Below are 24,169 nucleotides of genomic sequence, written 5' to 3' on the forward strand. Positions count from 1 at the left end.
CTAACCATTTATTCTCGCTGAATGATTGTCACTTTTCAGTTCCGTTGACAGCTGTCATTTGACGTACATTGGCCCAACCGCTCGCTATGCCTGCTGCTGCGTTAACTTTCCGTTCCTGTGCTATTGGTTCTGTTCACCGCACCACAGTTTTTCATTGTTGTCGAGCTCGTGCAGTGCAGTGCGTACGCTCGAGCCGTACTTTACTCCTTTTTTTGTATTTTGCACAATTGCATGCACGTGTGTGTGTGTGTGAATCACAGAGGTTTGTAAATGTTCTGTCTCCAAGCGAGTGCTGTGCTCCATATTCCGCAACAGTGCAGACGAAAATGTGTGGTGCGTCGACATTTTGAGTCGGCCTTCCCGAATTCCGTCACCATCGCGGAAGGCAGCGCGACCAGCTTCCTCCTGAAATAGTTTCCGTTTTGCCTCGGCTGTCGCGGGCACAGTGAAAAGTTACCGATCGAAGTGGCATGTGTGTGTGTGTGTCTTTGTGGAAAGCCATTTTCTATTGGAAAATCAGAAAAATTCCTGCTCGCGAATCTACTACTGCACGCCGTGTGTTCGTCAACCTCCGTTTGCTCCAATAACGGTGTGTGTGTGTGTGTGTGTTTCATGTGTGCGTGCGTGCCCATTTACAGTTGCGTGGCTTGGTGCAGTGATAACATTCTTGGGGAGAAAACAAAATTAGTAAACCTCTTCAGCTTAACCGCACCCTGAAAAGCATTAAGTTGCAGTTAAGATCTATGTTCGAAGTAGTGATTGTTCGCTCGCTATGTGTGTGTGTTTGTTTGTGTCGCGGAGACGAACGGTCTGGGGGAGTGGGGGCATAAATGGCCGAATGCAGTAATGGCCGTGGAGTGGTCGTTTGTGGCTGCGTGTGCGTCTGTGCCACAAGAAAGAGGAGTTAAGAGTTAAGAATTTGGCAGCAACTTCGAAAAGAAACTAGCACAATGGTTGCACAATTTAAAGCAGTTTTTTCCCCAATATTACGATGTTTGCAGTAATCAACATAGCTTCCAAAACAATAGGAGATCTTAATTAGCATATGTCAAAACGGTCCCATTGAAGATGACTCACCGTTTCCCTTTCGCTTTTGTTTGCATATCGAAGCACCAGTGCACGTGAGTGTGTTTCAGGAATGTCTCTGATGTTACTGCAACTGCACAACTGGTGGAGGAGCTATACGACAAATTAGCCAAAGGCGCAGTAACAACCGTGTTTCCTTCTGCTAGCTAGATCATAGACGAGAACGAGAAACAAAAACACAACCACCATTTGGCAATGGCAATATCGTCATCAAGCTTCAAGGTTCATTTGTTCGCGAAAGGCACGCGGGAATGTCGCAAGCAAGTTCAAAAATGCACTGAGAACGAGGAAGTTCTTCTTTTTGCAGCATTCCCAAAATTTACCCCCCAAAAAAAGGATCAAAACCGTCGTACCGAAACGAAGAAGCCTCGCCAATGCTTGAGAAAATGTCAGAACGTTCTTAGATGGATCGTCGCAACTTCAGCAACCGAGCCCAAGGCCAACCCTCCCAACTTTACCTTCCAACGATCGGCCCATAGTAGGCGCGATTCTACAGCACACGACAACGGCAGTCATTCCAACGGAGGGGCAGGCGTGCAAAGAAGGCGACACATCCCTTTTCCGGGAGGTTGCCTTCAAAGACAAATGATTTTACAACGCGTCTTGCCACAGCTGCATTAGTCTCTCTCTCTGTAAGCCTCTTGCCGTCATTATTGGGACTGGGAGCTAAAAACAGCGACATAGGACCCCGGAACACGCGGCTGTTACCGTCGTCGCAAACGTTTCGCCTTGAACGCGCACGGCCGAGAGAAAGCCAACGAAATGTGTACGATGGTGAAGAGAAGATGCTGTTGGTAGGACAGGGGGGGGGGGGGGGGTATATCTATCGCTTGGTGTGTTGTTGCATCGCGTCACAAGACGACGGCATAGAGCTGAACCGAGCCGAGAAAACCATTCGCCTTCCAACACCACCACCACCACCAGCAGCAAGAGGAAGATGAGGTCATCACCGTGCACGAGACACGGTGACTGGTTGGTTGGTTGGTGGTTGGTTCAACGAATGGCGGCCGGTGTGGTTATGGCCAACCAAGTTCAGGGTGCAACCTGTGCATGGCACAAAGTCGCGCAGAAATGGCTGCAGTGGCTGCCGGTTTGCTGCTAATCGATAACGATGCTTCCCTGGGGGCCTTCTGTGCGCTAAAACAGCTCGCAATGAAGCCTGACTTCATCATGGAGTACATTTATTGCACCTTAAAATTACCTCAAAATAACTTTCCATCATGCGACGATAGGTTCTCTATGGATGTATATTCCCACCATCCTCTCATTCCAGTAAATCATTGCCTCTCCCTGGCCCCACAATCGTGACCCATATGGCGTCTACATTTGGGCAATTTTATCTGCTAATGGATAGAAATAGATAAAATTACTTGGCGTGTATGGGTGTGAGGTGAGGCGCAGGACAGAGAGAGAGAGAGAGTCATCCGGATGTAATGTCATCGGTACGAAAATAGTCGTCCCCTCGCGCGTCCTGAACCGCTGACTACGAAGACACCAGACGTCACAGGCCAGTGCAACTGGCGCATTTCGGTGGATTAGGATTTAATGCTCCGTGTTTCGTCACTCACAGTGCCTGCCCATAGAACGGAGAGAGATAACGTGAATTGTTTTCGCTGGAATGAAAAATGGTTTCTTCCTTCCTTTGCAAAAAACTTTTTGCCATCGTCGTCTCGTTTAGCGTTTAACGCTCTATATCAGCTTGGCATTTATTGTAAAATGAGACAGTTTGCCATCTATTTTTAAGTTGCTTTGGAGCATTTTATGTATATGCAACTCACGCTTTTCATTGAATTTTAAACATAGCTCCACATGGCGTTATCTAAACCGCTGGCCAACGTCCAAATGGGGCATTGCACTTTTGTGTATGTGTGTGTTTGTGTGCGCTGGCGTACATATTTTCCGGCGGTTTCGCTATTGAACCGGAACCTGCGAAAAATGGCACTTTGCCGATCGTTCGTTTCGCCTCTTTTTTTTTTAAACAGACCGGTTTTAATATGCGTCACTTTTTGCTTATTTTGAACAACAAGAACGCATCGAATTTGGTGCTTTTTGGTTTTTTTTTTGTAAAAAGGAGCAGGAGACGGTTTGGATGAGGTCCAACATGTTAAAATGGAATTCTCCAATGGATTTGGTGCATATAAACGTGATTTGCAACATCAATTCTATTCGATGGCATATTGCATATTATGTTGAAATGAAAATAGCAGTTGAAAACGGGTTAAAAATCCCGAAAGCACATTATACTTAACTCGATGATCGTTTTCCAAAAGGTAACCCGCTCGACCATTCTTGCTTGTCTTCTAAACATCCGCCAAACCATTATCGTCATTTATTTACGTTTGCTTTCCTTTCTTGTAGCAAAACAATCCCGAAACTTCCCGACCCGAAATCAGGCACAAAAGTTGTGAACTTTCTTCTACAGACATGAACATAAAGCATTAGAAGGGCCCCGGGAAAACTCCAAAAAACACACTCCACATCGCAAGCGTACCGGGGAAAATGTTTCGTTCGGACTAGCAGCAGTGTGTTTTAAAAATAGCCGGTTGCTGCTGGTTCGATCTAGAACGCTCTTACGAAGCACTCCACCACCGCGAACGACCACGGCTCCAAGTTCTGCAGTACAGTTTGGTCGACTGTTTTGAGAGAAGACTCGTCTCCAACTCAGCGTGAATGCGTCGTCGGGTCCCATCCCGCCCTAAGGGGGCGGCACACACACACACGAGACGCGAGGTTTATTACGCTACCTGGCAAAACATAACATTTTATTCCATCTCTACTGCGGCTACGTTTGGAATAACAAGCCGAGGCACCGGCGGCCAGCAACCGAGCCATGTTTGTTGTTCCGTCATGTACTGTGCCGTCCTTCGGCCTTTCGGCTGGGTTGGTGTGTTTTTATTTTCCTTCATGAAAAGGCCTCGTTATGTTTTTCCACTTCTTTTTTTTGCCCGACACGCTGCTTCGTACACGACGGTTTGAGCCGCTCCAGGTGTGCAAGCGCGCTTACGAATGGGCGGTTAAGCGACTCACCGTAATCCACCGTTGATGCCGCCGATATCGATTAAAAGCCAAGGAAAGAAATATGTGGTGTCGACTGCTTTTCCCCGTCGCCAACCGCGGGATGACCGTGCGCATGGTTAGGACCCGGCCATCTCTCCGTCCGAGGCTTTGCTGTGTAATCGTTCAGTCGAACGGACGGCGAAATTGCCTCCCCCTTGGGCGCCATTTTCCGGCACCGATGCGAGACACACGGCAATTGAATGTGTGTTTGGCATTTATGTTTTTCCTTTTTCACTGTGTCGCGCACTTTTGCACGTCTTGTGCGCGTCCAAAGATCGCGCGACCTCTGTCGCGATGGTGTCCCTCTGACGATGTTCCCAGCCTTGATGAGGCCGTATTGTCGGTGAGCTACCGATGCAGTGTCACGCAAGCTTCTCTCCTCAAATTTGTTTCCCTTTTCGACGGTGAGCTTTCTGTCTTTGCTTTGTCGGATAACCGTGGCTATGTTGCAAAACTGTCGACGGTGTGAATTGGTTGACGGATGCGTTTCCCATGACAGACTGACACCGCAACGAGATGAAGGTGCATAAAAGCGGTTTTAATCGGTTTTGCTCGTCGCTGTGTAACGTTTGCTTGTTGCTAGCCTGTTGCTGAAACTCCCATTTGTACCACACGGGATGGCTTTCGCAAAGGCAGAGCAGCTGATCGTATTGGTCTCGGTACGCGGGGCAGCAGATGGCAGACCACACCTTACAAACAAATTCGGCCTGTTTGGAGGGTAAAAGTTTGAAAAATTGGATGCCAAACCTTTCGAGCAGAAATGTCGGCGACCGAACCAACCATGCCCAAAAATCACTGGTTGTGGTTTGTTTTTTGTTATTTTTTTCATGTGTTTTTTACCGATCCGCATAGAAAAAGAACCAACACATACATACACTGCACATTACAAAGCAAAGAGAGAGAGACCCGCCCGGAAGTAAGGTTAGTCACCGGCGATTTGTTGTTTCGAATTGCACCTGTCATCAGGGCTCAATTCCAGAGCGGGCAGGGTTGGGGTAAGGAACCGATCAACAATGTCCGGGTGTTTGCGGTGGCGCATACTACCCCTCATTCCAGTATTTTTGTTCATTTGGAATGGCTTTTATAGGGGCTACTTTTAGTTTGAGCCTCTTACCGCCAACATTTTCCCCACTGCCGAAGGCTTTCCACCGGACTTCCGTGGCAGCGCTCCGCGATAGGCGTATCCGCAAATGAATGAAGCGAAATGGAAAGAACAGTCAAAACCGAAAGCATGTTATGTGTTTTTTTCTGTTTCTGTTTTCCTTTTTTTTCTATAGTTGGATGTTGTTATTACTTTTTCCTTTAAAATGAAGATGTTTCTTTCACATCGATCGAGAGATTATCACACCTGAGAGTAAGGGCTTAAATAGAAAATCCGCTCGGAGAGAAACAAAAATGGTTTGAATCTCGTCTAGACCACCGTCTTTTGTTGGACATTTGGATGGATTTCATCTGGCTTAACATCCCGTTTACACAAAGCCATTGCCCCCAAAATATCAATAAGCTGAAATGTTGTGTTACGTCGTTTACAAAAGTAAAATATTATTACACATTTATGCATTAATTTGAAGAATTGATGTAGAAGTATTTACAATTTGTTCTAGAAATTGTTAATTTGAATTCAGCAACGTTTTTAACATGTAATGATGAACTTCAGCAACACAATTGTAACTTAAAACTGCGCCATACTTTCGCCCGGTTTGATCCCGCCTAGCTGACGGGTAATGCGTTAATTTTAATTAATTAAGACCATCTCTTCCATCCTAAGCCCGGCTTTGTGCCGTTTACACACACGATAAGAGTTAATTAAACTTGGAGAAGCGTAAAGCGAGAATGCCCCGTGCCATGCCATTCTCGTTGGATTAGGCGATCGTTTGCCGTGGAACGGCTGGTGCGGGTTGCCTAATTGCTATGGTTTGGCATCGATGTGGGCGTTGCTTTGAGACTTTGACAACATGTCCAACTTGTTTTATCGCTTTCAATTAATGTTTCACTGCTTGCTTTTGCTGCCTGCTGGTGCCGCTGGTTGTTGGAGCTTTTCCGTTCGACGGACACAATATATCAAGAATTTAGAGAAGACATGTCTTCTTTTTTTTACTATAATCCTTTCTTGCACAACACTGACCGTTTGTCACACGGCGATCGATAATGCACCGTAGTTAAATGATGATTCAGCCAAAGCTTTATCCATTTCCATTGCCGTTAGTCACCAATCGGCAAAGCAAACAGGCAAGCGCATTAGCAACCAATAGCGTTCAGATGCGTTCAAACAGCACAAACGCACACAAACACAGTACCGGCCACTCCCGTAAGCTTCCCAACCCAACCAGCCAACCGAATAAGACGTGTTTTTCTCACACTCAGCTGCATTCAGGTTCGTGTTGGATCGTTGTAGTGCGCTTCCTTAGCTGTGGCAATAATGTATCCGCAAAAATAACGCGGTATATTACGCGGTACAAATCTTTCATATACATTTTCCGTGTTTTGTTGCCGCTCCTGGCGTGCTGTGTGTGGAATAGTGATGGGAAAACTGAAATTACCGTCGGAATCGATTCCGCCTAGCTCCGAAGTTTTCTGGAATCAGTTTACGGAATCGATTCCGAAATCGGTATTGCCTTCAGAATCGGAATCAGTTCCGCAATCAGAATCGGTTCCAGAATCGGAATCGGTTCCAACATCGGAATCGGTTCCGGAATTGGAATCGGTTCCGGAATTGGAATCGGTCTCGGAATCGGAATCGGTTTCAGAATCGGAATCGGTTCCAGAATCGGAATCGGTCCCGGAATTGGAATCAATTTCAGAATTGGCTCCGGAATTAGAATCTTTTTCGGAATCGTAGTCGGTTCCGGAATCGAAATCGAATCCAGAATCGGCTTCGAAATCGGAGTCGGTTTCGACATAAGTCGGTTCCATAAGTCTATACAATTGGGTCCAATGATGCTACTACGTATTGATAATCGCAAAAAATCAAAATTTACTTGTAAGCGATACATTCTCATGGAGATTCTCGGAATGAAACATATTATTTCAATTCCAGAACTGATTCTCATTCCAGATACAATTCCAATACTGGAGTCAATTCTAATTCCGTTACCAGAGCAATTAGCTATTTCATGACCGATTCCGACTCCGGAATCGGCTCCAGAGTCAACTCCGGAATCGGCTCCGGAATTGATTCCGAACACGGAATCGGAATCGGGTAGCTCCGATTCTGAGCTCCCAACACTAGTATGCACGGCTTACAATGTGTGGGTCAGTTTGTGGAGCATGTTAACATGTACCGCATGGGTGTAAATGCGCCCCCCACAGCTGCAACTGGGCCAACTGGGGTGTGCAGTTCGATAAGAAAAGTGGAGCGCGCAAATAGGAGAGAACACAGACAACCCAGTGCGTAATGATTGTATTAATTTCATACGTTTAAAGATGTTTTTTTTTACTCTAGTTCAATATAACTTATTTTTGAAAATGAATAATACCTCCTTCATTTAACGTCACACATTAATGCTTTATGCTTCTGTACATCCACTCTTCCAAGCAGTCGCCCAAAGGGCTAGCCCACCATTAAAATGTACGCCCCATTGACACGTGCTTCTTGCATGTCGTGATGCATTTCGTAACTCTTGGTTGGCACTTTCTTTTGATGCCCCTTTTTACACGCTCATCACAAAATGCATACCATTATTGTGGAATCCATCCACATCCAAAAAGGTGCTCGATTGCTCGTTTATGCTTAATTTCGCACAAATTTGGTAGTGGAGTGAGGGTGAAACACATACCCAGCGGCAAAGGGAGAGAGAGACAAAGAGAGAGCAAACCAGAGAGTAAATTAAAAACCATTTCACCACCTTCGTGCCGCTGAATGTGTTGCTAAAGTGCTTTTACTTTTCACTTCCCTAAAATATCACGGTCAACCGATCGACATTTACGCTGGCGCGGAAGCAATAGAAAACTCAATGGGGGGATGGGGGTGGTGGGAGAAAATAGTCATACCAAAAACAACAACACACACACACAAAAAGCGAAAACACTTCCACCCGGCTTTTACACATTAGTTCGACGAGTAATAAATCAATCGACAGGTTTCCATCACGCCCTTCCTTCGAGGCAGGCAAAGGGAGTGTGCACAGTGTGGCTGGTACTGGTCGTATTCGGCGTCAAATTGAAAGTAGCCTATCACACAACACTAATTTCATCTCAATACCATATCAATGAACATAAAATCAATTTCGTTAGACAAAAAAGATAACAACTGAATTCAGTTCGCCTTTTGTAACGCTTTTCATTAATCCATTTGGCGGCGTTTGCTTTTTTAGGTAAACCATTTTTAGTGTAGTCTAAACCCAGTGCAATCACACACGGAACGAATGCTCAACGTGTTTCTTTCTCCACCAAACACCGAACCAGTGTTGTGCAGTGTGAAGGAAAAATCATCAACCAGTTGGCAAAAATTTGCATAACACGGCTCAATTTTGAAGTTTTGTGATTGTGAACAAAAGCAATAGAGAGTGGGAAAGAACTGTGCGCGTGTGTGTGTGTGTGGGTACTGATTTAGCTGTTTCGTACCACCGGTCTGTGTGTATGCATCGAGAAGTAAAAGTGAAACCACCCCGCCGCTCTACCGGAAGTGCTGCCGGCGGAAGATCAGGGTGATCTGCGCGAACCAGGCGGCGATCCCATTTTTCCCCTCCCCAGCGGCAGCCAACGGTCGGGAAAACATGGACGTGTCCGAGAGCTACAGCGGAGATGAGCTCATACCAGAAAGGTAAGTTTTCCGTAAGCGTACGAACAAGCGTACGTAGAAAATCTAGAAAGAATTGTATAGAGAGAGGTTGTGCGAGCGATTGGGAAAACCAAGCAATTCAAAAGGTTCATTGTATGTATACTTAAATCAGCTTTTTTGTGTGGAATATTTCATTTGAGGAGGTTTTTGATGGCTGAGCTTAGTAAGTCATCTAACACGCATCTTTGTTCTACCTTAAAAACGATTATTCGTGACGAGTTTGATTGATTCTATTTTCCTATTTGAAACGTGAATTTTCCTATTTGATCTCGCAACTCAACTATAGACTGATATGAGTGAAGCGTTGATGGGCTTTGAAGATTTTTGAATTCCGCTTTCCTACCGTTTTGATACAATTTTTTCATTTTTTCGTTTGTTTTTTATATCCTAAATTTAACTATATCGCTTATTAATTTTAGAACATTGCCATAATATAGTAGAATCAGTCAAAAATTGTAATCTCATAGGTCCTGAATTTCCTAAAAATAAGTATTACATGTTACAGCCTCTAAAAAGCTTTGCTTCCATCTGATGCCACTGTAATTTCATCGTTAATTTTCATTAATCTGGGCCAAACCCATTTTCTTTACATTGGAGTCCATTGTTAAGGTAATTGTCAATGTGCAATCATCTAATGTGTTATTTCATACCCTGCTATTAGCGACACAAAAATTCTAATTTAATTCATTTCGAAAATCAACACATTTTTTACCTTGTTGAAGTTCTGGACAAAATGTTATTTTATTGGATAAAGATAATATATTTGCTAATGTGATGAATGCCTCGATGACAGTGCAGCGAGAATTATCGACACGTATACGGGTCAATATATCCAGCACTACATTGAATCCAAGAGGAAACATAGTATTCAAACCCTGCTGTCGGTAGTGGCCCGCCCGATCCACGAGAAACCCAACTTTAATGATTGGGTGTTTGGTCCTCAGAACAAGTTAACACTTAATAGAAACATAAACTAAAAAATACGAATTTTGTGAACCTTATTGAGATCAAAATGCCCACAATATCAAACAGTGGCTCAACAAAGATCGAAATTCTGTTTTTAATGTAATTAGTGTAATACTCTTGGAAATTTGAATTCTCATATCCTAAAAATCCTCAAAAAGACGTTGCTCGATAGATGCGGGTTATGCAAAAGTTTATTCAAAATATTTTTTAAACAAAATGCTATTTGGAAAATACCCTAACGGGTCTGCAATTGAATAAAAAGGGGTTCCTTAATGCACCAGGTTTGAAAACACTTTGGAAAATATTGAATTGGAAAGACTACAACTTCACACAGCAATATAATAAAATGGCTCTTAGACTATTGGTAAGTTCAGCTTGAAGAATTCAACATGTGAAGTGAATGCATGTTCTTCCTACAAAAAGAATGCAATTTTTCTGATTTTAAGACATTTATATATTTTTTTTTTTTTGTAATTTTCTCTGCTTCAGACGGCTTAAAGATTTACTTTAAAATGTTCTTTGCTTAGTGCAATACGTATTTTTCACATGAAGATAAAGCTGGAAAACCATTCGCCAGAAACTAAACCTAATTTCCTCTTTTCTGTTGTCTTGCTGCACTTTGAGAGCTCTGTGTCGTTTGGTCCCGTTCCCATACCCATTTACCCGCCGGATATCTTTCATCTCATCTAACATCCCATACACAGACCGAGGGAGTAGGGAAAATTGTGAATGTGTTTTCGTCTCTTCCTTGGAACACACTTTCCGGATGTGTGTGTGTGTGTGTGTTTTTTTTTTTGTGTCACTTGCGTGTCCAACTCACCTTCCCAACATTGATCAGATCTTTCAATTGATTGGCCGTCAGTGATGCTTGAAATTGACAATGCTTCTTCGTTGCGCCAGAAATGCAGTAAGGGAAGGGTGCATTCCGGCGGGTGGTAAAGATTTGCTCCCATAATGAAGAAATATGTGGAAACGGGAACAACAACAATGGGTGTGTATGGGGGATAATCCCCAGCGTAATATGTTCTTCCCGTTTACGATGCGACAAAACATCGATCGATAACAGTTTGACGATGGCCAAATCGACTTGGACTGAGCAATAGCGTGAGAAAGAGAGAGATGAGCGTGAACATGAAAAATAATTGGATTTTTTTAAATATTAAATCTTTATTCAATTATTATTAATTTCCCAATCTAATGGGTAATAAAATGAAAAATGAAAATATAAGTATTAAATCCAGTACGGAATACAATTACGGAATAACATACAGAAGTCTTGTGATTGTAATTTTGGTAGTTTTGTGTATAACAACATTTTTATAAAATTGGCAGAAAAATAATTAAATTATATAGTTTCCACGCCCTATGTACTTGTACTTTAAATTATCGCAAAATTAACTCTATTTGTTGTCACACCTTTTTGTGTCCAATAACTTTAATTACATTGCGCTCCACTTCCTCTCGCCAATGAACTCGTTATTAACTTGTTAAAAAGGTGTTTTAATTGCCTGTTGAACTTTTCCCAATGGTGCAACAAATCATTACCCATTGAAGTAATCGAAATCTTAAAAACAACTTACAGCAATGAAGGGGGTGAAATGGGTAAAATTATCATTTCCAATTATGCTTCACCTGTTTCGGTTTGTTATCATCGTTACCACCCACCGACCACCAATCGAAAGTAGCGTGTTGTCGAAAGAAATTGTTGATGATGGAGTTTGGCATCATCGGAGCCCATGTGTATGGGGCGAGAAAAGGGATAAACGACCATCTCTTGTTTTGATTCATCATTTTACTTTGATCTAATTACGCTATCGTATATGGAAGTGAGCTGATTAGCACCTTTTCGGATTGTTAAAAGTGTATTTTCTCTCGCTGGCGCACGATCTTCTTTGGAGCTCTGCGCGTTGGCCAACGGACTCGCTGTGGAAAACGCGTTCGCTTTAAAATAGAACAACGTTGTGCGTGTAAATATGAAGCACCACGGACGCTATGATTTCGTCCATCCTCCTGCCACAAGATGCATTACATCTTGCAATAGTGCGCCACTGCGCTAGACGCTCGCTCATTGCTATGAATTGGGGTTAAAGCGTTCCCCCGCGCCGGTTTGCAACATAACAAACATCACCCAACCCCAACCCGAAGCCCAAGAAAGCTTCACACTTCGTTTAATTCGCGTACGTCCGGTGAGGGACAACAGGGGTGGGCTTTGTTTTTGGAACATAGAGACGTACCTCTTGCCTGCGTGTGTCTTTTACTCATCCTTCTCTATTTTTTTTTCTTCTTTTTCTTCTCTTCTTTGTCCAATTACTAAAAAAAATACACACAAACACACTCTAGCTGCCTCGAGTCGGAATGGATTGATGAAGATGAAGTGTTTGCAATTCTAAAACAATGGGAAACACGCGGTGGCGGCGGTGTGCGCGGCAACAGCAAAGCAGCAGCAGCCGCCGGTTATGGCAACACTGCTGGTAGCGGTCACATCCTGCTGAATCAGAGCTTTGGCAATGAGAACAACACTAGCGTCAGCAGCAGCATCCCCGGAAAACTAGGTAAGTTTCATCTTTCCCTTTTGCTGGGAGAGGAGCTAATAAGGTGAATAAATGATCACCGAATGTGATGTGTGTGTTGAAGGGAACAGTTTAGTTTTAGCACACGCAAGGGTTATGCGAAGTGTGCCAGGCATGATGATGGGGTCTCTAAGGTGTGGTTAAGGGTAATTTAAATTGTTTCAAAAGCGGTTGGATAGCGTCTTTCATTTCATTTCATTTCATTTCATTTATTTCATATAATATCCGCCATCAAGGCTAAATATAATAGACTTAAAACTAATTTAATACTAACAAATAAACAAAATAATTCATGAAAAACTAAGCCTAACTAACCTAGTCTTGACCTAGCAAAAAAGAAAAGAAAAAAAACAAGAATAGAGCGTAGAGACTATTTGAGAGTCTTTGATACTGATACTACATTAGGCCAGAAATTATTTCTCAACCAATCTATGGCTACGATTAGTTAATTTGGCAAAGACAGCCGACTGCGGGTTACTGCATAAATCACAAAAGCCTGTATAGGCCGGTATGTCCGCGTGGGACGTTACGCCAAATAGAAGAAAAAGAAGAAGTAGTTAATGGTACTGGCACTGTTAGTTAATTTTGGGGGCATGTAGGAACTCCAGGGAACATGCAATGTTTTTTTTAAGATAGCCCAATTCCACGGCTGTATCTTCTAACTGCACGTCAAGAGAAACTGTTTCCTAACCATTACTAGTCATGGAACTGCTACCGAATGAGGGAATTGTTCCAGAACCTACACCTACCCCTGTGGTTTTGAAATTGATTCTGAACCCACACTTGTCCTCTAGTAGACCACTAATCCATATTCTGGACCATGCTCCTGAAACAGAGCCAGTCTTAGAACTGATATTGAAAACATCCTTGAACTGATTCTGAGGCCATACCGATGCTGGAACTTAAATAGAATACTTATCGGAACTGGACCTGATACTGAACCAAAGCTTGTTCTGGTACTTATTCTAGACCAGCGATCGGCAAAGTGCGGCTTTTTGCTGTCTAGATGGCGGCTCTTTGACGTTCGTATGTTTCATATAACTTAAAAATAATACTGTTGAGTTGTCTATTTGGCTCATCGCGTAGAACTCTACGAAAATGTTGTAAAATTTGGCTCTTTTGGTCCAAAAGTTTGCCGGCGCCTGTTCTAGACCCATAGCAGTTCATGAACTGCTAATGCTTAACCTATAAAGGTCCTTTAATCGGCCCTGAATTCTTATCGATTCTGGAAATGATCCTATCAAAAAAGGGATCAGTTTTGATGCGGTCCAAAAACTGTACCTGAATCTCTTTCAATCAAGAAACGGATCATGATCTTGTCACGGGTCAGGAACCGCTTCAGTAGCTCATTATCACGCTATCACGGATATTGATGCGGCTATTATATTTGAGGGGCGGTCCCGTGGTACAGTTATCAACTCGAACGACTCAATAATACGCCCGTCATGGGTTCAGGCCTAGAATGTACCGTCCCCCCCGTAGCAAGGATTGACTATCCGGCTGCGTGGTAATGAATTAAGTCTCGAAAGCCTGTATAGGCCGGCATGTCCGCGTAGGACGCCAAATAGAACAAGAAGATTATATTTGTTAATGAGCCATTGCCGGCAGCAGTTTTTTTTTATTTTATTCGGCGTAGACATTCAACGTAGAAATTTAAGAAATCCCTAGCGAAGAAGATTTGTTAGGGATCTATACGAAATATTGTTTATAATAGTTTTTATTTTGACTCCTAAAATGAGTCCGAATGTAAATTGTTTCGAATTAGTCGATATGAATCTTCACAGTTAAATTACGTTTTTCTTTAACACACAGTGGAGATTCACTAATGAACGAATCAGTTGACACTCGTTAGTTCTATCATTCAAAAGAGTCAGCTGAGTCGCGAACTTTTTAAGACGAGACGATACCACGCCGATGGATAGTGAAGTCTTTGCTACGGAGAACGGTCCATTCTAAGCTTGAGCCCACGATTGGCATGTTGTTAAGTCATGCGAGCTAACGACTATGCCATGGGACCTTACATACAAACTGCACTGTCGTCACATATGATCTAACTCCTAAAAAAATGTAAATTGAAAATGAACTCCTAAAGTCTTGAAGAAAGTGAGTCTTTTAAGAGTACACTCTAATTTTGAGCACAGGTTTGCAAACATTCAGTTTCAGTTATGCTTTTTTTTAATATAAAATAATTGATTTGGAGGAATGTATCAAGGGTTTGATTTATCTACCCACTTATTACTCACGATTTCAATATGTTAAGAAGGGGTACCAATTGCAACCAGTTGACAGGTTTGCAACATATACCAACCTTCCAAGATAACAACCCTTTCCAATGGTGGTGGGCTCGTCCAAATTAAAACGCCCATTCAGTACACGACAGCCGAATCCCAACACCTATGCGGTTGTATGCCTCGTATACACCTTCATTCTGGCGAACGGTGAAGTCTTGTCTTCTTGGCGTTATTCATGCTCTGCCCACTGTCTCCGTCGAAGGACAACCACTTGATTGTCGCTCCATCCACGAACCGGTGTCGATTTCATGCTTTCCGTTTCAATTTCAATCCAAATCGAATGGGGGGAGAGGACAGTTTGATTTTTGGTGTAAAGCAAATTTAAGTCAAAAGTATGATCAATGAAATGAAATTTGTCAAACTGGAAAATGCTATGAAATCAACATGAAAGTATAGATGTGGCAAATCAACATGAAAGTATAGATGTGGCGAGAGTGTAAAAAAGGTGTGTAGAGCTTTTGTTTAAATCGCCCAGCTGCGCGACACCGTCCAACAGTGACGTGACGTGGTGGTGGTGGTGCAGAGGCCCCGTATATGGTGAGGTCACTTCCTCCACTCGTTTTGACGCGCGCTGGCCTAAGCGCCCGTTTCTTTATTATTGCGCGGTTTTTTTTTATCGTTTTGCGTACTCATTCACGCTTTTATGGTGTGTGCTGGGTTAATTCTTTGTCCCTGGACGTTGTGTGTACGTAACTGAAAATGGAAACTAAACCCCCTCACGTGCGACGAGCAGCTTGGCAGGAGGAGGGTGTGTAACGGTGCCACAACTATCTCCGATGTGCGGCCAGCATGTGCATGTACCGAGGAGCGAGCGATGCAATTAATCGGTCCTCCGCTACGTTTTGCTGTCAATCGATTTGGCGAAGTGCGTTTTAGGCGACAAATGCCACAGTTGTTGTGCGGTCAGGCCTTTGTGTGTCCTGGTATAGAGCTACAGCACAGCTGGTTGACGGAAGTATCCGTTTTAAAAATGCCTTCTAGACAGTTTCGGAAATGGAATGGAATGTGGTTTCTGCCGGTACCAGTAGACAAACTTCCTGAGAACGAGAATGAACCGCGAGAACGGGCAAGGTTCTGTTGCATCAATCTTGACATCTTAGTTTAAGGCATGAAGCGGAAAAGAGAGCCGTTTAAGTAAAACGATCGCAATTACGTCTTATAAAAAGGGAAAACAACTAACAGCACTTGGACAAAGGGAATTTGAAACTAATTTATTATAATATTAAAGAAGATATTTGAATCGTTTCCTGCTTTTTTACCGTTACTCGTTAAACGTCTAGAAACACTATCCGAATGTGTGACGGACCGCATCAAGAACGAGCTTCTTCTGCTCGATGATATCGATAGTATAGAGTGTGACAAGCGGCTGCTGAATCCAAACAGTAGCAGTAAGTATTCGCCGTGCGTTCCTTTCGCGTGTCACCCATTGGTTTTTGTTTTAAATCCATCCCAAATTGGCCTTATAACAGCTAACAAGTTCCAATAGGATTCGCAATTGATTGGCGCTCGACGGAATTGATTGCAATAAATTGAACGAAAATTCGAATCATCTCGCCGACCATCATGTGCGATCAACCATTTGAATGTATCAAACAGCAGCAACAGCATAATCCATTAATGTTGTTTGTGTTTTTTTTTCCTCCCATACTGCCATAACACTTTAACATTCTCATGCGTTTGTGATGCTCATAGCCTTTAAGTTGTACAATAAACACTAATTTATAATTGTCTTTTACCCATCCATTGTAGGTCAAAGATTCGTCGACACGGGAACGTTCACAAGGCCGAAGAAGAGAATAGAGACTGGCATACCGAACAGTCCACTCGCTGTAGATAATAACAACACCTTGTCCTCTTCACACACTGAGGTAAGTCTGACGCAGCTCATCTTTTCTTCCGATTATAAATCAATTCGCCTTCTCACCCTCTTTCCAGTTCCCAAGCGGAGGATCACCGCTGCTGAACGTACAAATCGGTGGCCCGGTAACGCCATCCTCCCTAGCTACCCCGTCCGCTCTCGCCAGCTCGACCACCGGCAACCGGCTGCTGATGCAGCGCAGCTGGCTGCAGGATGTGTCGCCGCCCTGCTCGATCATGAACTCGATGGAGTACTCGGCGAACGAGAAGATTACCAGCAGCCTGATCACGAGCGGCGACTTTAGCAGCGTCGGCTGTCTGCTGAACGCCGGCGATGACAACGCGAACGGGAGCATGCCGAACGTGGGCAACGCCAGCTACAACGGCTACAATCTGTACAGCGTGATCGAGGACCGGCAGCGGCTGGAGAACCTTTGCCTGGACGAGGAAAGCACGCTGACGAAGGATTGCAACATCTCGCGCACGGACCTGAACGCGATCGAGAGCGTGTCGGGCGTGAGTACGATGCAAAACTCGTACGAAAGCAGTGGCCGAACGGGGGCGCTGGTGGGGGGCAAGTCTTCGTTCGAGGAGGAAAGCTCACCGCCGCCGCCGCCAACATCGACGGGTGCACCAACGGAAGAGGAACGGGACGCTGGAAAGGAACTGATCAACACGACCATCACTACCGGCGTGACCGCTCCCAACGACACGTTCGAGCTGCCGGAAGCGGAAGCGGAGCGGCTGCTCGCCGGCAAGCTGCTGCTGAACGGTGGCGGTACGTACGATGCGCGGCGGCCGCGCAACTTCAACACGTACCGCAAGCCGCGCTCGTCGTTGAACCAAACGTTCGAGGAAGTGCCGCACGTCGATACGGACACAACGGTCGTGCTGCCGGCGGCGGGGCAAACGTTCGTCGCACCGAAACCGGTCCTCGACAAGCATGCGGTCATGAACAGCACCTTCGGCATCGTGGGCGACGAGCAGATCGGTGGCGCGGCCAATGGGCACGGAACGTTCGTCAGAAACCGTACGCTCAACAACGAGGAAAGGGACGACGTGCGGTTAATCAATCTGACGCTCGACACGGTCGAACCCTCGATCACGCCGCCGCCTGCCGTTCCGTTCGATCGCACCTTCAAGCGGCGTCCGCGCAACGGCACGTTTATCGGCGGCGAGGACGAGGTACGCCATCTGCCATTCGATAGCCCGCTGCGGCCGACGGTGGTAGGCGGTGGCGGGGCAGGACCGGCAGCTGAACCACAGCTGGAAGATGAAGCGGAACCGCACGGGCAGCGCACACCAAACGGAACGTACAATCAGCCGCAGCAGCTCCCGGCCAACTCGATGCTGGTACAGTCGACGCCCTTCCACGGACCGTCGGCTCGGGCGAAGGTGGCGCCGGAGCTAGAGGACCTGTCACCGATCGGTCCCGAGACGCAGAAAACCACCCCTACCAGCGGGCTGGGGCGTACGATGGTGCGACGCAGCCGCAACCTGGAGCAGGACCTGCGGAACATTACCCACGAGGTGGTTGGCACCGCCGAACCGGCCGCTGACATGCTGCTCGAGCTGGAGACGGACGATTTCGACGTCCAGATACGGCGGCTACCGTCAGCGACGGCCACCACGGGCACGGGCACCGGCACGGACATATCGAATTTCCTCGACGCGGAGAAGCGCATCTCGCTGCAGCACTTTGAGGAGTTTGAGAAATCGATACTGGAAAGCGAACACAGCGGGATCGATTTCGACGAAATGCTCAACTCGCTGACGGCGGACGTGCGCCGGTCGGACGAGGCGAGCGACAAGCTGCGCCAGTCGCTGGACAACATCAAGAAGCGCCACTCGCGCATCAACCTGGAGAAGCAGCAGCAGGACGAGATGAAGCGGAAGCTGCACCAGCAGCAACAGCAACCGGGGGAGGCACAGTGCGACAATAAGCTGGCGGACTCGCTGCTCTCGAAAAGTGGTGGCGGCAGCAGCAGCATGTGCTCGTCGAGTGGAAGCGAAAGACTGTTAAATCGTAGAAGTAGATATAATGAGGACGTACACCTGAACCTATCGCCGCAGCAGCAGCAGCAACAGTCGCCAGCGATGAACGCGACGGTCATCATGGCGAACGGGGGAAGCGAAGAAGGGCCCGCTGAATCAGCTGATCCCGTCCCTACCAACAGCGAGGTAGAGACGTACGATCGCAAGAACCGGGACCGCTTCAAAACGATACGGCTGGGCAGGCGGCGAGACGATTCGCTCGGTGCCGTCCTGCCGGACGTGGACCAGGAGCTGGCCGGACCGCAGCCACTGTTGAACGGATCCGGGGAAGATAGCGGCCTCAGCAGCAGCAGTGCCTTTAGCAGGGTAGATCATAACGCGGCAAAGATGGCTGGCGGTCCGCCATCGCTCGCGAACGGTGGTAGCAGGATGGCGGCAGGTAACGGCAGCAATCTGCCCACGATGAAGACTGAACCCTCCGGGGATGACGATGAGGCCGTGTTTAAGAAACCGCAAGCAATCCAGCCCAGCACGATGATGCAGCAACCGTCCGGACTGGCACGTCCCGGTGAAAGCCGGTTGCGCAGTACCCTCTCCAAGCCGCGCTACTATGGCGCCGCCGGCCCGCTGCAGGGCACAGTTGGGGGAATACAGCGCAAAGACCTCACGCTTCCGCTCGGCAACAAGTCCAGCTCGGCTGATTGCTTGGAACAGCGGGAAGAGGACGATCAGTATCTGCTGCAGCAACCGCGGCTGTCCGGGGATAAATCGCTCCAGCAGCAGCAGCCCACCTCGCGGCTAGCGACCATGTCCAAGCTGGGTGGCGGTAGTGGCGGTCTGCTCGGCACCGGAAGGTACTCACAGTTTGGCCTAGCGAACAAGCAGCTGCAGCTGCAGCAGAACCAAACCGTTGCCGGCCAGCCGATGGGTGCTCCGGCGCTCAAGTCCCCGATGGGCACAAAATCCAAGTCCTACCATAGTCTTACGTTTGCGCAGGCAAACAATAGCAGCGGGTACGGTGGCTCCAGTGGCAATCTCTCCAAGCTACACGGATCGTCCGCGCTGCAGCTGAAACTGAAGCACAATTCCAGCAACACAGAGGTATTTTTTCGTCGACTTTTCCATTGCTTTTGTCATCCATTTTCATGCATTTCTCACCAAAGAATCATTTTTCGTGTCATATTTTTCACACTGATCGATTAGTGACCGTTATTTTGCAATTTCCGTTGTATCTGTTTGTTTGAAATGTTTGTTTGCATTACCCATTTATTGTTTGTGAGGTCATGAAATAGTTACAACCTTAAACCATAGATACTATTGGTTGGAAATAGTATTGTAGCTGTGTGTTATTTAGCTTATGTTCAATAGATCCAATCATGAGTAGAGAAGACAAAACGGTACGGATAAAAGTTACAGTGTCATGTATCGATCATTTTCTTTCCCATGTCCCACATTTAAAAGGACAACACTATCATTTGGCAATCCACGCACTAAGCCCATCTTCTTCGTATCATGCGCATACCCACGGTTACACACATCCCCATCAATCCCATTGCTCATTTATCGCACATGCACTATATTGGTGTGAGATTCTTCTTTTTTCCCTCGGGTGAGAGTTTCTTTCTGTCCGACACTCCCAATCCTTGCACAACACTTGCTCCACCACCATCGTGCAACAGGAGGATGCGCACAGTCACATCCACCCGGTGTAAACGTAATCTAGATTTTATGCAACCGTCTCATAGATGCGTGCGTGTGTTTCTTTCTATTTGTTTGTATCTCTATGTATGTGTGTGTGTGTGTTTCTTCCGTGTGCACTAACGCTAATTCGATGATCCCCGGTCCGTCCGACCTGTGTTTTGTAGCTGAAAAGTAACACATCCAAGCGGTTCTCGCTGCAGCAGCAGGCAGCTACCAACTTGCGGCTAGCGTCCAGTAGCGCCAACCAGCATCAGAGTGCCCAAGGAGGAGGAGAAGGAGGAAGAGGAGCAGTGGTGGGCCGTGCCAGCTTGCCGCTGGGGCGATCACCCGCCGCCGCTCAGCCAAATGCAGCTCGTACCGGCCTGAACAACAGCTCCACCGCTGCTGCAATGGCTAACAAAAACGCTCTGAATACTACCCCTGTACGTGTTTGTTTTTGTAATTATAATGTTTTACCTTTCGTTGTTAAGTTTTGGCTCACGGGGTCTGGTTGAGGAGAGAATGAGAGACATGGTAGAGGATAACACAAAAATAGGATATTAAATTGAGGCTATTATTAATTATTGTTTCGTTTACTAAAACAAATATGTTCATTGTTTAGTGTGGTTGCTTGTTTTATCTGTTAAACGTTTGGTTGGCTAAAAGGAACAGTACTCAAACGCGGATTTTTGTGTACATATTAACCACAGTCTCTTTTCAAAAACATTCCTATAGCTTTATAGCTGCCTTTTTTATCTTCAGATCCTATTTGGTGCAAAATTCGTGTGTAAGCTTCTTGGTTAAACTTACGGTGTTTGTTTACCCAACACACGCTCTGCTATCTTTGGCTGTCACACATATATTTTACAAAAATAAAAAGCTCCAAATGATCCCTTTATGCAAAAGAATTTATATAAAATGTATTGCCCTCTGATCGCTTGTACAGATATTGTTGCATTTTAATGTCATGTCCCCTGTTTATTTGTCCTTGCCTCCTTTCTCCGCTAGCTCTCCGGTGGTGTACAGATGCGCACAGCCAGCGGGTTGGCGAAAACGTCCCGCCTTGGGCTGATTCGCCCCTCGTCCGGATACTTTAGCTACAGCACGCACCGCAAGCACCCGGACTCTGATAACGAGTCCGTCAATGTAAGTAAAACCAATGGTCAATAGAAGGACCAAAGCACTGAGTTGTATGTATAGAGTAGAAAATAGAATAGGCTAGATATATTTACCAGTTCAAAATTATTCCTTTTATCTTATTCACCACTTACTCTGGTGAGTGATATATATATATACATTTTTGAAATTAATTTTCTTTAGCTGATCCATAGAAAGCCCCACGTTTTTGAAAATTATAGAGTATATTAGTAGAAACAGGTATAGTAGTGTGTTTTACCCGACAGCGACTATCTGAGCTGGAAGGGTCATACTTTCTCCCATACTTCACAGATCGTTAAAACCTTTCACACGATAAAGTTTTTGAAATTTTGTACTTATTTCCCAATTTTTCTCTCCCTGTTTTCTTCCCTTTTGACGTTTTTTATAATGTTTTTTTGTGTGTGTACGTTTTTTTGTTTGTGTTGTTTCATCCGATCCCCTGTGTGTGCGCCCTGTGATGATCATCATACCGTAGAGCCTATCATCCTCATCCGCTAGCTCACGGGGCAGCCTTTATCGTGTAGATAGTCAAAGCATAGCGAACGGTGCGCAACCGCCACAGTTCGCGAGCGCTACGCGAACCAATAGCGTCGAGGACGTTAGTGGCACCAGTAGTAGTGGTAACGGTTTGCTAACGAAACTTAATGGCACCGGTGCAGGAATGGGCCCGGGAGTGCTGAGCGCGTACGCGTCCATCGAGCCGCCGCTACCGAAGAATAACCCTCCAGTGTCCTCCTCCATGCCGGCGGCGCCTACAACGGGGACCGGACTGAAGCAACCGACGGCAGCGACCGGTGGAGCGAAACCTTCCGGGCTGAGGCCACCGTCCGCCATACGACCACCGACGGTGCGCAGTGGTCTTCCGCGTCCCACGAGCTACATAAGACGATAGATTGTGCGTGATTTTTCGTGTAGAATGATTAGCTAATAAGGGCCCAGCTCCCAACACAACACACGGGCAGGTAAACGAGCCATAGAAAACCCCTGTCGTGTGTGTGTGTGTGCCCGTGTAATACGGGCAGAGCGCAGCGCAGACAACTAGATCGTTGTAATATTAAGCCGTCGTCTGCAATGTGTCACGTGTCGGCTTTTGGCAACCCTTTTTCCCCACATTGTATTTATCTATCGATAGTGTGTAACAACTGTGTTCTGCCGAAAGTATTCCCATCCGGTCATGTTTTGTTTTACTGCTGTGTGTATTTACTACGCGAACAGCTTCGTCCCTCGAACCTTCCGATAATCACTTTACTTGTTAACGTTTGTTTTAGGAATCTTACTCTTTTTTTTATTTCTTTGTACAATACCGTTTGTCCATTTACCGTGTTTTGTTGGGCAGTCTATGTAATACTTCTCTCATTGTGAGCATTGAAGTAAATCATTTGCTATTTAATGTTCTATTTAATTAACAGAACAGGAAGACGAACGATACCATCGGGGGTTGTTTGTTCTTTCATGCAGCAAACGCTTTATGAATTGAAATCGAGCGAGCTCTTAGAACATTGCGCGTTAATCGCTGCGTTAAATGCGGATTAGTTTGTTAAAACCCATCCTTTTTATACAACCTATTGAACTATGAAAACTCTAATGCTGCTTTCTGATCCTCACAGGCGATTAATTGAAGAATTTGTGATATCCTAATTGTTTCTTTAAAAATACTGTTCTTCTGCTTCCCCGTCTCTGTTGCTAATTCTAATATACGTACATTTGTTATGCGACGATCCCCGAGACACCCCTGCCCCCATTGCTGACTGTTAGTAATCTTTGATTTTGGAGGAACGTTTTGTCAGACTTTGTCATGTGCGAGTGTCGAAGTGTGCTCTAGGGTCGTGCAGCAGCATCAAAATACAAGGAAAGAGCCTTCAACAAATGTGTAGCTGTTCTAGGCACAGGAAAATGTATGTTACTTTAACTAATTTACCTATAAGCTTGCTAATGTGTAAGTGTGTAAGCAAACAAAAAACAGAAACGTAACAATATTAAACTCACACACTTGGAGTACCCACATGGAGCGCGAGCTTGTTGTTATACGGTCAGTGGGTACGCTACATAGTTGCTGTAATGTTATCCCATCTGGTAAAATCCGTTAAAGGTAAAGCAGCTAACGAATTGGGTGAGGGTTAAGACTAAAAAGGAAGACAGTCTTACGGTGCAGTAGACGTTACGTTAGCGCTCGAACAAATCGAAAGAAGACTATTGGGTTAGACATAGTATAGTTTGTCAGGTTTTTACAAGTAAAATGTCCTCGTAAGAGCAATAAACTGGGAAGCGATTATGATTTACGTATTATGGGAGAATCAATCCGCTTGACTTTTCTTCTTATTCGTTACATCGTCCAGCAGACAGGAAATTGACTTTTAAATCAACATCCGGTTCGAACAACTCAATTCACTCATTATTCACGCTGCTCCTCGTAAACTCCTTCGTACTTGAGTTAAAATGATCGTGAACCTGACAAACGTTTTAGTTCAAAGATCTAAGCATAAGAAGAAGAAGTATCGCTTTGAATTGAGCTATTGCGAAAAAAAAGAAAGGAATATAGACCTTAAGACGAGATGAACAAATCACGCGGAAATGGACAGGAATTGTTATGTTTCTGAAAGCCTGAAACTGTAAACGTTAACTCTATAGTAGCTCCGTTTGAACTGTGTAAAGCAAAACGATATACAACATATTTATACATTAAAACAGAACCTTCCATCCTGGAACACAATATTAGCGAGCTGGTTGAA

The 24,169-nt window shown here is 45.3% G+C and overlaps 1 protein-coding gene across 4 annotated transcripts; it reads left to right on the plus strand.

The window, feature by feature from the left end:
- Positions 1-92: 92 nt before the first annotated feature.
- LOC120952245 (serine-rich adhesin for platelets) lies at positions 93-24,152 on the plus strand. 4 transcript variants are annotated; one of them, XM_040371474.2, is made up of 9 exons: positions 93-262; positions 8,457-8,905; positions 12,230-12,441; positions 16,031-16,138; positions 16,500-16,618; positions 16,686-19,703; positions 20,468-20,725; positions 21,291-21,428; positions 21,916-24,152. In XM_040371474.2, the coding sequence occupies exons 2-9, from the start codon at positions 8,859-8,861 to the stop codon at positions 22,330-22,332; spliced, it is 4,317 nt and encodes a 1,438-aa protein (XP_040227408.2). In that variant the 5' UTR covers positions 93-262; positions 8,457-8,858; the 3' UTR covers positions 22,333-24,152. The 4 variants fall into 4 exon arrangements, with proteins under 4 accessions (XP_040227408.2, XP_040227411.2, XP_040227410.2 ...); XM_040371475.2 differs by lacking the exon at positions 93-262 and adding an exon at positions 320-589; XM_040371477.2 differs by lacking the exon at positions 20,468-20,725.
- The last annotated feature ends 17 nt before the right edge of the window (positions 24,153-24,169 follow it).

The sequence above is a fragment of the Anopheles coluzzii genome, chromosome 2 (genome assembly GCF_943734685.1).
Source record: "Anopheles coluzzii chromosome 2, AcolN3, whole genome shotgun sequence".
NCBI classification, from domain to species: Eukaryota; Metazoa; Arthropoda; class Insecta; order Diptera; family Culicidae; genus Anopheles; species Anopheles coluzzii.